General features: G+C 37.6%; 1 protein-coding gene across 5 annotated transcripts in view; it reads left to right on the top strand.

The window, feature by feature from the left end:
- LOC119147047 (myosin VIIA and Rab interacting protein) overlaps nucleotides 1-17808 on the top strand; it is a 237156-nt gene that overhangs the window by 13607 nt on the left and 205741 nt on the right. For all 5 annotated transcript variants that reach the window (XM_037385507.1, XM_037385505.1, XM_037385504.1 and 2 more), the window contains exon 2: nucleotides 727-876. In XM_037385507.1, coding sequence (XP_037241404.1) covers nucleotides 767-876 — 110 coding nt within the window. In that variant the 5' untranslated portion in view covers nucleotides 727-766. The remainder of the gene's footprint in view (nucleotides 1-726; nucleotides 877-17808) is intronic.

The following is a 17808-nucleotide window of genomic DNA, read 5'->3' as shown; positions in this document are numbered from 1 at the left end:
AATGTTTGAAAGGTATATGCTTATTTTTTTTTTTTATGGTGTCTTAAAATAGTTCCAGGTTTCTTAGTTGGTAGTACAAAATATTTTTGAGTGTTACAGGAGAGTATGTTTTTGGCTCATACACAGTCGTGGGGATTGTGTTTTGCAAAGTTTTGTAAACTCATGGCATAAAATCATAAATGCCTAAACCTGATTTCACCTGAGTTAGTGTGTTTTTTCTTGTGGAGGACAACACTGAGATCTTCCCGCAATATTATTTAATATCCTAGATAATTTATCTTTTGCATTTATTTTTAAATTGGGCATGTTTGCTTTCAGTGCATGGAACTTGAAAAATAATTCTAAAATGAATCATTCAAGTTGTGCCAGGGGTGGTTTAGATTGGATATTAGGAAAAATTTCTTCACTGAAAGGGTTGACAAGCATTGGAACAGGCTGCCCAGGGCAATGGTTGAGTCACAGTCCCTGGAGTTATTAAAAAAACCTGTAGATGGTGGTGATTAGGGACATGGTTTAGTGGTAGACTTGGCAGTGCTAGGTTAATCATTGGATTCAATGATCTTAAGGGTTTTTTTCCAACCTAAATGATTCTGTGATTTTCTTCTCTGATGTTTATGGTAGCAACTTTCTAATTGTTGGGCAGATGTGCCTGTCATTTCAACACACTTGGGAAAAGTGTCAGTGCTTTAAATTTATGTTACTTTTTTTTATTGTTTCTGCTTTCAGATATTCCTCATAGTTAGTTATATCCAGGACAGAGTATATAATGGGGAGAAAACTGGATCTTTCTGGCTTGACTGATGAAGAAGCAGAGCATGTGCTCCAGGTGGTTCAACGAGATTTCAGCCTTCGTAAGAAAGAAGAAGAAAGGCTGAGGTAAGACTAAAATAATGATTAAAAATGTTGGTCTCTTTGGATTGTTATAAACTGTCTGTGGGGTAAACTGGAGAACACAGCTCTTGTTGTGGTGTTCTGTGCATTAATAATCATTCCTATCCCAGAGGCAATAAAGATCCAGACTCTTCCACATGAATTCAGTTATTGCATAGTAATTCACTTCTGTGTTTAGTCTATCCTGGCCTAAACCACAACAGTGGCCTCTAAATAATCTGTGTATATCACCTGGGTAGAGACTAAGATTATCCTGGGAGAATTTTTTGCTTTCTGTAGTCTGTTCCTTTCCTTTTATTCAGAAACCTTGTCTATATGCAGACATGTGAAGGTGAAGAAATTAAGCCCCTCTCCCTCCCCTGAAATAATCAATGGGACATACTATTCTTTGTATTGAGAAGTTATCTTTGCTTTCAGTATTCTGTTGTACAAAATGATTGCAAGCAGAAACAACCTGGAAGAAAACAAATGGAATTTGTTGCAAGGTAACTTTCTCAGCCCAGGAACTTTGCTATGTGACAAGGGAACTACTGACAGACACCTGAATTGGTAGATGCAATGTGTTTCTTGTAGTTTCAACAATATTTTCTTGAATTATTATGTCTGATTTTTTTTATTACCTTCTTTGAACACATCTTTATTCTCCAGAATAGTGTGAAGTCTCTATCTATAACTGACAAACACACTTTCTCTTACCGTACTACTAGTATCACAAGTATCATCTGTTTTTTTTATCATTTAGTATCAAGCTGAAGTCAACAGGGCAGGAAGATGACTGAAATAAACACAAAACTAGGCATATATTTTATGTGCAGTTGGAACTGAGAAGCATCCTGTCTCTGTCAATTTTCTGTTACTATTTTCTGAAACTACTTGGAACATTAGGAACAAGAAAGAAGGCTTGTGGCATTGGCTTAATTCAGTTTCAGCATGCTGTACAAGCTCTTGCATGGCTTGGTAGCGCAAGCTTGCTGCAGGGAGAAAAGACTGGATGAGGATGGCATGTGGATTATTTTTGTGTGTGTGTGTTTTGCCATGGGTTGTACTGGTTGCTGTTGGTAATCTTTCACAACAAAAGAGATTCTAGAACCAAGAGATTCACAACCAATTGATTCTAGAAACAGTTTAAGGAGAGTGAGTGCGGGGGCTTTCTCTTACTTTTTTACGTGACGGGTTATATCTTACTGGAGCAAGCATGTCGCAGTTGGGAAGTGCTAGGGCATCTAGTGAGAGAAGGAGGGGGAAAGATGTAAAGCATGCCTGCAGAAAATTGATTGGAAAGCCTGGATAGATAGATTTTTTTTTCCTGGTGTTTGTGTTTTACTGTTTTGCTGCTGAAGTTGTCCATGAGACTTGGTAACTGGAAAACTGTTGTGAGGAGGGGGATAAAACACTGGAAAGATAGGAAAAACACATGTGCTAAACTCAGCTTATATATGAGTAGGTACATTTTTTTCTCTTGTAGTTCATGCCTTCTGCAAGTATCAAAGTATGTTGAACTGCTGCAAATAATGATCTGTACTGACAAAGTCAAAGTTCTGAAATTTAGGCTGATATTTATGATAGGAATGTAAGTAATTTTAATGGCCTTAAATATTGCTAGTGAAGTTCAAAGCTTAAAAGCTATGACCTTTTTTTTTTCGAATGGCAGAGTTACAAGGAAGGATGTAGCAGCATATCTTTTTGTCTCACTATGTAATAGAAAATGTAATTATATAAGAAACTTAGACCTTGCTATAGATTAGATTTGCAGCCTGTAAGAAAGTAGATTAGTTCCTGTGTCTGCTTTGATGGCCTATTGCATTTGTATTTAGAAAGTTACCAACTGGCAAAGTCTACAATATAGTTTCACTTCAGACATATTGTCAAGCAATCTTGTTTAATACAAGAAACTGGCATATATTGTTTATACATTAGACTGCTGCTAATAAATTCAGAACCAGGTTATATCTGAGGGTAATTTCTTCCTCCTTGTAATTAATTCCAGGTAGTAACATTAGTCTTCGGATGGAACTGTTGGAACTTTTGTGTGTGATACCTTCTTAAAATAGGGTTTCTGTATAATTCTTCATACCATAAATAGTTTTATTTTTGGGTGTTACTCCCCACAAAGCTGTAAGAAGCTGTTTCCCAGATCTCTCTCTGGGATTATTCCCATTGATAGCAATTATTTCTAAAGATCAAGAACTACTTAAGGGAACATATGACAGATTTCCACTATATCAGGAGAACAGTGAAAGCTAAGAAAACTCTAAGTGGCTGATGGCTTCAATTTTGCTTTGCTAGCAGAAGCTGAAGACTTAATGAACACACTAAAGAAATTAAGTTTATCTTCACTCCTAATAAATGTTTTTAAGGTAGTAAATTAAAATGGCAACTGTTTTAGAGCTAATACACCAATGCCTTGTTAACTGGTTTTTCCATATTCTGTACACAAAATGACATAATGTGTGGAGAAAAGCCATACTGATCATCTGCATTTTCTGCTGCAAAGCTGTTTTGAATCTCTCTGCAGTGAGAATTTTTAGCAGTGGTTCTCTAATTAAAATCTTTCTCCCAACTTTATGCTAGTGTTATCAGACAGGCTGCTCTTGTATGTCTTGTGAAAAAATTAGTTGACTAAAAATGGTAAGATAACAATAAGATAACTGTATGTAAATAGTTAGCAATTAGTGTGGTTGATTTATTATGTCTTACTGCTTCATATTGGTTCAGTTTCTTTTTTGCTATGGCTCTTAGCCTGTTATCAGATTAATAATATTTACTGTTCTTTGTTGCTTATATGCCCATAATCTTTATATTTTAATTATGTGTTGGTTTTGTTCTTTGGCAGTAGTATTATGTTATTATTTACTCCAATGTTAGTGTAATCATCCAGAGTCTTTGATGCTAAAATTTTAACACAGACTTGTAAATAGATGGGCTTGGTTTTCTGTGAAGCAGTTGAAGCAGGCAAACCAGGCAGGTCTGGCATAATTAGGAAGGTGATTGAGTGGCATGGGTGCTCAGGACTAGGCTGTGGTAGTACAGCCTTGTGTAAGTCACCACAGAAGCTCTGCAGGCTGTCTCTGGGCTACTGGGACACTAGCAATCGTAGCTGGCTTCTTGAGCAAGTTGACTGGACACACTAATGGTTTGTGTTCTCATGGACAAATTTATTTTCTTAATCTTGAATTTCAGACTTCATGCAGCTGCAGAATGTCAGCAATGGGGAAGACTGGACTGCTTTGAGGGTTGAACTTCTAACATTTTGCTATGTATAACACCTTTTATTTGCAGTTTGTGAGTTTTGGGGTTTTTTATTTTTTTTTAGAAAGAAATGGCAGGAGAGCTTACAAGGCCAAATGTGTGTTTGAGATAAGTCTCTTTACATAAACAGATGTGTAAATGAGACTGCTGCCTTTTATATTTTTTTTTCCATTTACTACCTGTGCATTCCATTTTCCTGGCTGTCTAAATGTGTCATTATTTATTCTCCTCTGCTGTTGGCAAAATCAGTTCCCCCTTTGGTTGTGTTTTTACAGTTACCCCTGTATCTATAAACATGCTTGTCTGTTTGTTTTGGGTCAGGAATGCTGAGAAGTCAGGGTGTTTTAAATAAATGAAATCACCATTTTATAGAAAAAAAACCTGATGGATCATGTTACTGTGGTACATGTTCCCAACCTGTTAAGTTTTAGCCATGTAGACAGGTTAAAAGATGGCTGTCCTGACACTTAATTTAACATTCAGAAGGACTGCAAAGGAAGAAAAGTTAGAAGGCTGGGAAAGGGGTTCGACAGAAGGGACCTCAGTGCTGATCAGCTGCCAAGAGAACAGATGCTTTACCTGTCAGCAGCTACTTTACTTTAGGACGCCATGGCCTAAGCAATTTAAGCCATCTTCCTATAACCACTGGCAAACCAAAGTTTCCATCACCATATTGAATGCTGAATTAGCCATTTGTGTGGTGGTATTCTAGTGATAAACCTGAGAAACTTGTATCGGGCAGGGATGAAATATGTTTCTTTGCAGGGGACATGATTCTCTTTTGTTTAATAGAACTGCTGTAATCACCGGGGAAAAAATCTATTTACAAGGGAAAATTACTGACCTTCTGCTGCCACGTGGACGTGTGATCATAACATGTTAATTGATTAATATGGTTACATGGGGTCACTGAAACAGCACCAGGGAAGTGTTGAGAGTTGACTGCCACCCACAGGCAAAAACATCACCACGTCTTGCCTGATGTGTCTTTCATAGCTGGGTTGCTGAATATCAACTTTGTTGTCTTTATGCAGTCGTGTTTTGAGTTGTGATAAAGACAAACTGCAGTGATTGAGCAAATCTTCAGAAGTGCTTTATTTGCAGAAAAAAATGAGATGTGCATCCTCACTGTGGAGGGCCCTCTTCACTCTGGTTGGTCTGATTTTCTTTTAGCCAAAGAATTGGTAAGGGACTAGGATAGGGCCTTGTGTAGAAGGTGATTAGATGTTTTAAATTGAGAGTTGTTTTTCCCTGTGGTTTTTTTTTTTATTTTCTGCTCATTTTGAGTTGTAGCCCATTGTGGCATGAGTAGACTCCTGAAGAGGCTTCTTAAGAAACAAATTCTCATACCTGACATAACCCAGAATTCAGTTTGATGCTTTTGCACGTCAGACTGTAGTAGACTTAAGTGTATTTACAGTATGTGGCATGGGTCTTGTAGTGGCTAAAATATTAAACTCCTTCCAACCTCTGTTAATTGAAATATTGTCTGTGTGAGTCATATCAAACTGGCAGATGCCAAGTCTGAGATTTGGATAGCTATCTGTTGATTCTGCATATCTTGTTCTTCCTTCCTGTGGCAGGCTTGTTTGTTTTAAGGTATTTGATGCAAAAAACCAACCCAAACCAATTGTCTTCCCTCTTTTCCTTGCTTCCAAACAGAACTATTTTAAAGCTGTTTTCCTGGTAGGGAAGGAATGGGAGATTGTTCTCATCTCCACAGGCTGCAGAGTTCCAGCAGATGAACTTCTCTGATGAATACCTTGTTGCTCCAAGTGATTTCATAAGGTCAGCCTGCTTGCTCTTCACTGATGGACAGTGTGGGGAGAGCACAAGGAGCATTCCTGTCCTTTACTCTGATTTTTTTTTTTTTTTTTTTTTTGCAGCAAGTAGCCAGCATTCTAGTTCCTGTGTCTGCTCATTAACTCCTCAAGGGATCTGGAGGAGGCTGTAACATACCACTACATATCCCTGCTTTTACCCGTGAGGCTTGAGAGTAAGGCCACGCTGTGCTAAGGAGAATAGGTAGCATTTCTTTATGGGCTGTCCTGGCACATGTATTCTCTCCCTGTGATAAAAGGTCTTAGAACGGTTTATTCCTTCTCTGAGAAAAGTGCTCTTTGTGATTCCCACGTTAACACAGCAACGTACTTTTCCAGTGTAAAGCTCTGCTGAGCCATCGTAAATTTAGCACTTGTGTCTAAACTTATTTTTGAGTGCAATGAATGATTCATCAGAATCATAATTGCAACTTACTATGTTATTTTTCTGCTGCTTTGGCTTATAAAACAAGATTAAAATATATCTAGGGCAGTACAGCTGTTTCCTGGAATTAAGGGTTCATTAACATAATTAAGGCCAAGACATCTTTATTTATACATTATCACCAATTTTGTTGTATACTGTTTCAAGATGCAAAGAACTTGTTTCCTGGCTCGTGCAGGCTGTCAGGATAAAGAGTTTTCAGTAACTTCATTTCTGTACTAGATGCTTTACACTGTTACTGTGTAGTCCTCTCTCAACAGCAATGTTTAATATTTTAACAGGTAGACTTTAGCTGTATTCTCAGGTCAGGATAAATTGCTTATCAAAAAGTAGTGACCTGGATGAATTCTGCATGAAAGCCAGACAGCTAATGGTTGGTTTTGCTGCAGAGTCAGTAAGGATGCCCTTTAAAACCAATTAGAAACTGTTACTCATCACTAATTTCAAGAATCATTGATCTAGGTATGCTGTGTGCTATCCAATAACGCTGTGTTGGGGTTGGTCAAGGAAGTAGGTATCTTAGCAGTGATACACATGCCACATCATGTGCAGTGCAACAGCATTTAGTCTGTCGTTCTGTGATTTGCACAAAACTCTCTGCTCTAACGCCACAGGGTCCTGGTGTAAAATTAGTGTGTAGGTTCTGCTGTCTGTGTTGGTTGCTGTTCCACCTATAAGCAGAGAAGGTGAGAACAGTGGACAAGAAGGTGGGATTTAGTTGATGTCTTACAAGAAAGAAATTGGGGCACTGGAAAAAGTCTGGCATTAGAAGCAAAGAACTTTCAGCTGTTTAAGTTACAGGTTTGGGTCCAAATTTTTTCTGCCTAATAGAGGGAAAAATGCTAGGCTACTTCTGAAGAGTAGCTTGTGCTTAGGTGCATCTAAAAACAGTTCTGTGCATCTTGGTTGTGCATACTTGTGACTATTGACTATAATGGGAACCCACTCTGACTGTCCCTGTCATTTGAATGCCATATAGATGCTTTAAGGGAAACCTAGATGGAACTTTTCAGTAAGTTCTTTGACAAAAGCAGGACCTCATTCCTCAAACTGTCATTCTTGAATTTTAATACAGGCAATTCCAGATGTGAGTTTTGGCTTTTTAAAAATGTATTTCCAAATGCAGTTTCAACTCGGAGGAAATGCTGGTGAACCAAGCATGAAGAAACATGAGAGATGAGGCTTATGAAAAAGTGGGAAAAAAAAAAAAAAAAGCACCTAACTATAGGGAGTATCAGAGAAATTTGCGTAGAAAGAAATGTCTGCAGTTAACGTTTTCAAAACTGGACAGGCCATGGAAGATTTAGCTGAAGTACAGCCCATATACACTGTGCCAAACTTGCATGACCTGTGGGTAAGTATTTAACGGAAGCAGTATGTTGAGGAGATGTTATAAAAAAAAAAAAAAAAAGATGTTATACAAAAAACCAGGCTTTTTTGTAGTAATTTGGTTGAGCTACAAGGAGTGAGTATGCCTAGTGATAATGAATATCTGTAATGTAAAATCAATATTTAATCTCTGATATCTTGTGTATGAAGGGTCTAAGCTGTTAAACATGATTTGGAGGAGTAATCTCTCACCTGACTGGCCCTGCAGTGTGGAGAAGGGATGTTCTCTTGAGCATGGACTCCTGTCTGTACAATTTAGTGACACTGAAAATAGTTGCTGAAAATGTTAAATCTTAAGTGTGTTTTTCAGGGAAAGTGCTTCAGAGAAAGTTTTTTCTGGAAAAAAACCCCTCAAACCTAATCTTGTTAAATATGTCACTCAGTTTATCAGAAATCTTATGCCTCAAAGCTCAGTGTTCATGGCAAAAGCAGATAGATGTTCATGGGTTGATAGAGGGAATCTACTGAGGGAAGGAGGTTACCAGAGAAATAGTTACAGGTTTCAAGAACAGGGTATTCATGGTTTTATATGAATGCCATCAGTTTCTGGATCTTGCCTTGGGTATGAAGATGTACCATGTGGACCTCTTGAGTTCTGTCCCCACTGTCCTGTGAATTCAGAACTATTGATTCTGTAGAGGTTATCTGGATCTGGGCAAACACCACATTGAAAGTTGGGCTCATCTACTGCGTGTCTGTCATCTTTTTATTGCTGTACTGGACCAAAATGCAAATATATGAACAAAAAATGATCATTTTGTAGTCTCATGTAAGCACTACTGGGTGAAAATTAGCCTAAGAGAGAAAAACCCCATCATTTAGCAGGTCATCACTGAAATGTTCAGCCTATTGGTAAAGAAAACTTGTTTTATTAGTAGGAAGATGGAGAGTTTGGACACCCTCATGCCCATTAAACGAAATGGGGTGCTGGAGAGCAGGAGAAGAAATTTTCTTATGAGTTGCTTAGACTTTTTTTTTTGAGCAACCAAGGCATTTGAGAGATGTGTGAAATGGATAGGTCAGTGCACGTGTTGTGCTATCTAAAGTAAAAATTAAGCTTTTTTGAAAGGGGAATTATAAGTGATTCAGAATCTGATGCTTCTAAAGATGAAAATGGAAGCAGTAGTGCCTACAGAGGTGACTTTCCAGGAACCAGTTTCAGTTGCTGGGAAGAATGTAAAAGAGCACAAGTGTCAGGTCCAGAACAGCTGAATTTCAGCATCTTGCTTCAGAGGAGAAAGGTCTGGACAAGTTATCTGCACACTGGAAATAGGGTTTAAATCCAAAGCTCGGAATGCAAAATGTACACTATGGTGGGACACCTACCTCGTGGATACTCTTAACTTTGTGGGCTTGTTTTTACAATAACTATTGGTTGTTGCTTTAGTGCTTCAGGTTGGTTAGTGATTGCTGTAATTACAGAACTGATTGAAAAGATCTGTGGATGAAATGTATGGCTTTATTGGAGGAGTGTGTTTTTATCCAGCTTAGCTAATTTTACAGGTCAAGATCTTGTACCAACTTACAGTTGTTATCTGTGCAAGCTGAAGTCTGCCTTACGTGTTGGTTTTGCTGTAGTAGTAGTTCAGGTGTTACTCTAGTAGTACAATTAGTACTTTCTCAAGTTATGGTAAAACATGTAAATACACATGACAGGAATGGCTGCATAATGTAATTTATTCAGGATTTACTCTTTGTGTTAGAGTACAGGGATCCTCTAAATGTGTTGCCATACAACATTCACTAAGCTCTTCTTACTTACTTCACTAAGTTGTAAGCAGTATGGGCCAAGTCTTACAGTTTTGGAAAAGTGTTGTATTTAAAGTCAGTTTATGTGTTTATGCCAGAAAGGAATGGTTTTACTGTGAGTTTCATAGAAACATACTGTAGACCTTTCCTTGGCTACATCAATCTGGATGGATCTGTCTGAAGCTATACAGCTTCCCATCTTAAATGTTAAACTTGTTTTTGGTTTTCAAGAAAATAAGAGATACTGCTCAACATTATGAAGTTTGTCAATCTGAAATATGACTTATGATTTAGATTTGAAAATTGACTTGTTAATACTTTTTTTCAGAAACATACATGTATGGAAGTTTAAAAGTAGACATTTAAGAAACATGAATGTCTGTGAAAGGAAGAGGCTTCTTCTTCTACCTATAAAGCATTACTGCTTTACCATTCTTAAAAGGTATTATAATATTTCAGAGATACTTGATTTAAGGAAAATAGTATTGACTGGAAACTGGATTTGCTTATATTTTTATTTCAAGTATTGTTGGCCAATCAAGGGGTAGTTTTTGCCTTTGCTTACTTAAAGAATTTCCATTCTCTGTGTTCTTCATGGACAACGAAGTCTCTCTGGTCTTATCTGTGGCCAGTTCCTGTACCCTCAGGCACAGGAGAGAGTAGAACCAAGAACTGCTGTTAAGTAGCAGCACAGGAAGGTGGAAGAGGGCTGCTGTGAAGTTTAGTTGCCTTTGTGCACTGAAATGAGTGTGGAGCCGTCTCCTACTGTCCATGTTTTTGATTATGAAAAGGTGCATTTTGAATACTTGCTAATATTTCCTATCTGAAGCCTATGAAGAACTGAAAGCTTGTCAGAATCCACAGGGTAAGTAAATTTCATCATGTGGAAGGAGCACTTAGAGAAGTTAAGGCCACTGTACTGGGGCAAAATGAGTGTTTTGTTAGCTGTGCTGAAGCTTAGGGAGTGTATCACAGGATCTCGTCAAACTATTGAATCAGCAGAGGTAAAAGTGCATCTTAACAAATAGCTGTGGTTTGTATTCACATAACACCTCGTCGTTCCAGTTCTCTAGAACTATTAATTGTCATGCACAGCTTCCCACTCAATGCTGTGTGGGAGGAATGAGCTGTGCTAAATGGGATAACAGTTCTTAGAAATCCTTCAAGTCTATGAACCTGTGTCATGAGCAGTTCATGGAAAGATAGCTACTTTCCAAGTTAAGGTTTAATAAAACTTTTGCCAGTCTCTTCACTGTTCTACCTCATTCCAAAGTGAACCATTGCAAACTATGATCACCTTGCTTTCTAGAAATGTCACAATGTGTAATTAGAGGGGAGTTTGATTTTTAGTGTATATAGGCATGTTCTGTGTTTATGGTGAGTTCAAAGGACTGCCAGGCAACTTTTGGAAGGAGCTGACTGAGTTAAGAGGTATATGTTAGAGACAGCTGATCTTTGTTTCACAAATGGCAAAATTCTCAGCATTTTTCTTTCTAAATGAAATTGGTGAACATTTTCAGCTAAAGAAAAAAGGGGTATGCATGTATAGGAGAAATCTGAAGATGTCAAAATGCTTTGTCAACACTTCCAAAGTGGTGTTTCAGTATACTTTCTGACTGTAACACTTTCTAACGTTTGTTGGTTGCATATGTGAAATAAAATGGATTTGCTTTTGTTACCTTTGTGAAAATATTTTTTTTAAAAAAGAATAGTAGTGTAAATTAACATGTTAAATTTTGCATTTGTAGTAGTTGTTGCATGCAAAAACTGTCAGCTGTATCTCAGCTGAGGGTAGTATACAAGTTAATATACCACAAAGTATTGTTGTAATGGGTGCTATCTAAGTATATGACTCTACCCTATGATAAATACAAGCTAATTATAATTTACCCTTGGGGGGTATGGTAAGGAGCTTCATGTTTGCTTAGGGGAAGGAACTAACATATGGGCAGTTACTACAGTGTCATAATTTTCACTGTAATTGAACTTGGAGTAAATTATTAATCTACTGTTGTCTTTATTTGCAGTGTACTTGGCTCTGTGCCTGAGGTTGAAACAAGTCTTTGAACTTTACACCAGAGGAGTCTGTGTAACAGCATGTTCCTTTATTATTTTTTTTTTATTGGAATGAATTATAATTGGTCAATATATTTACTTATGCCTCTCTTCCTTTATTGCTTTAATCCTTTGATTCTCCTTCTAGTTATGACTTAAAGTTCTCCTGAAAGCAGTTGAACTCAAACATACTTTCTTTTCTTTTTACTCTATGGTACTTACTAAAAATTGGAATGGTGTCATGGTTTAACCCCAGATGGAAACAAAGCACCACACAGCTGCTCGCTCACTCTGCCCCAGTGCGATGGGGGAGAGAATCAGAAGAGTAGAAGTGAGAAAACTTGTGGGTTGTGATAAAGACAGTTTAATGGGTAAAGCAAAACCCGTGCATGCCAGCAAAGCAAAACAAGGAATTTATTCACCACTTCCCACTGGCAGGCAGGTGTTCCGCCATCTCCAGGAAAGCAGGGAACCATCACATGTAATGGTTACTCGGGAAGGCAAATGCCATCACTCCGAACATCCTCTCCCCTTCCTCTTTCTTTCCTCAGCTTTATACAGAGCATGACATTCTGTGGTATGGGATACGCCTTTGGCCTGTTCAGGTCAGCTGTCCTAGTTATGCTGCCTTCCAGCTTCTTGCACACCTGCTTGCTGGCAGAGCATGGGAAACTTGAAAACTCCCTAATTTAGAGTCAGCACTACTTAGCAACAACTAAACCATCAATGTGTTATCAACGTTATTCTCACTCTAAATCCAAAACGCAGCACTGTACCAGCTATTAAGAAAAAAATTAGCTCTATCCAAACTGAAAGCAGGAGAAATGGTAACTAGTATTGTTGACTGCTATCCAAACTCCATGAAGGAAAACACAAATCCCTCTATAAAGCTGGTTTACAATAGGATTAATATCTTGGGAGTTCCATAGTAAGTCTTCATTAATACAGCTCTTCAGTATATTACAAAGAGGCAAAACTAATGCAGCCTATGGCAAATTGGGTGTGGTTCTAGATACACTTTGGATTATAATTTGGCTAGTAAATATTGGAGTATATAGGCTGCAAATGCTGTAGTGTTTCTGCAGAACTTTCAGCTTGAAAGGATATCCTGAAATAATCTTGGATTTGTCAAGCACATTGTAAATGGAATAATTTGGAAACAGCACAGAACTCTAATGCTTGCATCTCAATCAAAAGAACTTTTAACAAAGAAGCAATTAAAATTTGAGCCTGTTTGAGGTGGCAGGGATTGAATAAAATTTTTCTGTATTTCAGGAACACTTTGCGACTTAACAAGAGAGTCTCCAATATCTCTCTTGGCCACTGTAGCATTTGTCAGTGAGGGTGGCTAATTATGTACTGGTGGTATCTCCTCCTTTCCCCCCCCCTCAGTTTTCATCAATGCATGATGGACTTCCCAGTTTTGTTCCCAGCATAACACTAGGAGGGAGGAGACCAGTGAATTGTGATAGAAGACCTGTCATTAAGAGGAGGGAGCTTCATTAGTTTTGCCGCTGTGGTCCTATGCTTTTTATATAATTCTTGAACCTTCAGGAAGTGATGAGTTTCTTGCTTCTGTTTTGACTTTGGTGGTTTTGTTGTGGTTTTTTTGGGTTGTTTTTTTTTACCTTCCTGTTTAAGAAAATAAAATATACTTGTGTGCTTCTAGTAGGAATGTTGAAAATATGATTAAATTTAGACGCTTTGTTGTAACTGCATCTAGGCTGTCAGTCATCCTGGAAGTAATCCTGTGGCCATCTTCCAGTCTTTTCAATTGATGTTGCTTCAGTTGATGGCAAGATGTCACCTATGATTCTGTCTTTTGAAAGCTTTATTTGAATGGATTAAATGAATCAAAAACAGCCAAATACTTGTATGACAGCTATGGAATATCTCCTGTTAGATAGGAGACAGTAATCAAAATAGTATCAATAGTAAAGAAATCTCTTCCATGCCATAATATACCATTTGAAGTTTCTGTGTGCCTTAGGTATATTGCCTGTTGATTTATAACTGTTACAGGTAGTGGCATGTAGTGTGGAAGAATGGAATGTGGATTTGTGTTTCATGTGTAGCTAACTGGTCATCTAGAAAGAAAAAAATAATTTTACTGTAAATCACAAATTCACAGTAATTTTTATTTTTCCCTTTCGTATTTTACACACTTTGGTTCTTGAGAACAGTTCTTTCATGCTGGCATAAAACCTAGTTAGCCAGTACAATCTGTGAACTGACAGTTTTGTTCTGTGGTAGGTCGTGAATCTGTGTAAGTGGCTTGAAGTTCAAAAAGGAGCTCTTAAGTATTTTATGTGTCAGTCCAGTACTGGTGAGTTGTCTGTGTCTTAGGCAGGCAAAGTACCATAGCCTGATCATTGTTTTTTCTTTTTCCCATCTGGATTTTAATTTATTTTTTTCTGTGTAAACTTTTATTTATTAGTATTAGCTGAAGTTATATGTAATACTAATAGTATACTAGCATATTGCAGTAGATTGTAATATACTAATAGTATGTTATATGATAGAATACTAATCAGCACAACCACACGGGCAAAGTGTGCTTTAAGAGTGCCGGGACACGTGAGAAATTAGAGGAATAAGAATAAGAGGTTTATAGAAAGTCAAACATGTACCTTCGTGTTTGCCATTAATACGGACTAGACTTGTAGCTCTCCAAAGACGCAAACTTGAGATTTGAAAAAATTAGCTTAGAACCTTCAAGTGGCCCAGTTTTAGAGAGGCTGGACACTTAGATTGGATTAACATCCATGTGTTTGGAATAGCGTAACATACAGAGCCTTTTGGATGGCAGTTGTCAGCTAGCTGTAACAGGTTTTCCAGGTGTAGATTACATCAGGTGCCTATAAGTACCTGCTGGAAGGTGTTTTTAATGTTTTGTAGTGGGTCTAAGGAGGAATAGCCTTTACATTCTTTATATTTGTCAAACTTGTAATTTAGTTCTAGGCTGGTATTCTTATCTTGTTGCATTCTGAATGAAAATGAGAACAGAAAATAAGTATTAGTAGCACAAGAGGGAATAATCAAACCAAATATTATTATAGTCCTTAGCACAGTCTGTGATGACCAAAAGTGTTCTCCTGGCCAGCAGTTCTCTCAAATTTAATTTGTCTTTAATCAGTTAAGGAAACAGTTCCAGGCACTCTAGAGCAAAGCCCTTTCTGCCCTTGGGTAATGTAAAAAGATGCAGCATCTGATTTAATCAACTTAGGACTCAGTTTCATAAAAGAAAGGAGAGCAAATCCATCATCACCTGAAAACAGAAACTCACTTTTGTGCACTTTTCAGGAGTACTCAGTTTTGACCTACATTTCCCTGCTTAAGTTGATAGCATTGGCACTTTTTATGGTAATGTGGGTTGTTTTTAAAATTCCCCCCAGTCCCAGGTTTGTAATAGCTGTGTTAAGGTATGCCTCAGACACAGTAGTGACTCCTGCTGGGAATGGCAGTTGGAACTGTTGAGAGTCAGCAGTTAAGCAGTCTTGGAGACTGTTGAGCAGGGCATGCTGAACAACAGGTGTCTACACAGAAATGTTCTTCTATACACACAGTCCCAGCCTGACAACACCTACTTTGAGGAAGTTAGTGGAGAGGATAATGTTGCAAAAGAGAACGTGACTGTCTGCTGTCACCCCTTTGAGCAGAAATAATTATCTTAAATGTATATGTGATCTGGGTATTGCAGGCATTGTTGCTTTAGCATCAAATATTAACGTTAGCATTAATTACCATTAATGTGATAAGTAAAGCAGCGGTCCATAATTGTAGTGTATGCGAACAGGCAGGTATTTTGGAAAGAGCTATGATGCTTTTTTCAGTCAGTGAAAAATCTTCTAATACCGATGTTTGCTGCAGAAGAGTAATCTCAGAAATTTGGCAGAGCATTTCAGGCATATCTTTGATGTCTCTACATTTAACTTCCTTAGCATGGTAGTATTTTCCTTTGATTAGTTTGCTTCAGTGTTTTACAACACTTTGTAATGGTGATTGGGGTTATTTCAGACAAGGGACGCTGGGGAAAGAGGGGGAAGAAGAAAGATGACTGCAGAAGTAACTGTTGTGAAATCAAAGGCTGATATTCCCTTTATCCTGCTTATGTTCTCATGATTTGGCTGCCTGTAATATGGTTTATAAATCTGGCTCAGTTGGCTTTGCATAGATAAAACTCCTCTTTAGTATTATGGATTTCTTCACTCACAAAAAAATGCTTTTGTTTTAGGTAACAGTAGTTAGAATGGAGGATGTAAAGTCAAGACATACTCTGTGTCTTTCTGAATAGTTAAAACCAAACAGTGAGGCACTACAACTCCAAGATACCTAAGTATGTAAGTTTGTGTTTTGGGAATCTGGTCCTATCTCCGACCTAAAGTTGTAGGTGCAAAACTTGAGACTGAAACAGCTTGCCATAGAGATGCTAATGGATATTAGCTTTCATGAAGCACTCAGAAATTATGTGACAGAAGTCACAAACACTGTATCTTTTTATATGTTGCCAGTCTTGGAAAAACAAACATCCTCCACAGATATTTGTGGTTAGGAAATATATCATGGGTTAGGAGCAGTTACATTTGAATGTTGTCATGTTGTGAGTAAAACATCAACAGATACCTTACGTTTGAATGTGTGAAACCAACTTAGGACTTTTGTATTTGGGAATGCAGAAGGAAAGTTCGAGGATATAAATAGCTTCCCAGATCTATCTCTCTTTCAAATTGCACAATTTTTTGACAGATAAATTCAGGTTCTTTATTGCTGGTGAAGAGTCTAGTCTTCCCTGAAAACACATGGAATTTGATGAAGAGGCTGAGTAAACAGCATTTTGTCTATTTGCATCTTTTAATAGTTGGCCAGTAGAGCTCCTTAGGCATAGATCAGAAACTATTTAGTAATCTGGAAAGCTGTTTATGAAGGGTCCATGTTATTCACACCGTGTTTCTAATGAGAGAGTGGTAGCTTTATGGCCTTTGACTGCAGTTTAGCAAGGTGCGGTGGGGCGTTATCATATTTGGCTGAATGAGACCCTTTAACATACACCTAGTTCAAAAGCCTTGAATGTAAAAATGCTTATTTGAAGTCCCATATTTGCTGTTTCTTGGTATTCTCTTATCTGCGTTAATGCATTTTCATTCTCTATCCACTTAATACTAACTGTGCAAACTTGACCACTGCTGCAAAAGTTGAGCTGAGTTCTTTCCATTTCATGTGTTGCCGTCCTTTTAAAGTCCCTGCAGCATTGGTAAGATGGAAAGTATTTCTTGTGCAACCTTTTCAGCACTAGCAGGGTTGCATGAGTGAGTAATTAGATTTTTTGTAAAATACTGCACAAGAAGTAATAAAGTCATCTGTGTTTCAATGTAGCAGTGTTGTGTCTTCAGAGCTTCTGAGGAGTAAGAAGTCATATACTGATTTTCATCAAACAAGTATGACTGAGTACTTGCTGGGAGAGTGTCTGCAGCTTAAAAAAACCAGTTGGTTTTCAATTCAAGTTAATGTTTCTGGAATCATTATCCCGCAAACCCACCCCTGAGGTACTAACACTTCAAAAATTAAAATTTTAGGCATGCAGAGCCTTTCATTTAAGCCCTGTTAATTACAGTTGTCTTTGTGTTTTTAGTTTCCATAGGTTAGAGGCAAATAAAATACCATTTCTGCGTGCATTAGCTAAAAGGAACCTTTCATATGAAAGTCTCTAGCTTTCATTACAGACCTACATCTTTAATAGGGAATTGGGATTATGGCTCTTGTCTTTTGCCCATCCATTTACAATTGTCACTTAAATATTAAAGAACTAAATTGTCCCTTGAAAGGCAGATTTTAGTTGATCGCAGACATGCATATAGTGGGCAGTACTCAGATTTCTGCTATTTCAGCTGATTTCCACTATCTGGATAGATAATCTGCCATTAGCTTTTGTTCAAAAGGTGAATTTGTTATTAAAATGGTAACAGTGAAGGAGGCTTTGAAGGAATTTGCCTGCTAATGTTTGTCTTGTGCAAGAAACAAACAAAATAGACAAGACTGTTATGGCGTTGCAGATTGTACTGTAAATACTTGTGATGATTTTATTATTATTTATTTCTGGACTCATCACAAGGATTTGGTAAGCAAATATGTAAAATTTAGGTTTTGTTTTTCATGGGCTTTTTTGAACACTGATTTATACTGTGATTGCTATTAATTTCAATCCATAATAAA

The sequence above is a fragment of the Falco rusticolus genome, chromosome 4 (genome assembly GCF_015220075.1).
Source record: "Falco rusticolus isolate bFalRus1 chromosome 4, bFalRus1.pri, whole genome shotgun sequence".
Classification (NCBI taxonomy): domain Eukaryota; kingdom Metazoa; phylum Chordata; class Aves; order Falconiformes; family Falconidae; genus Falco; species Falco rusticolus.
Note: the sequence above shows the minus strand (reverse complement) of the source record. Positions and strands in the feature narration are given on the sequence as shown.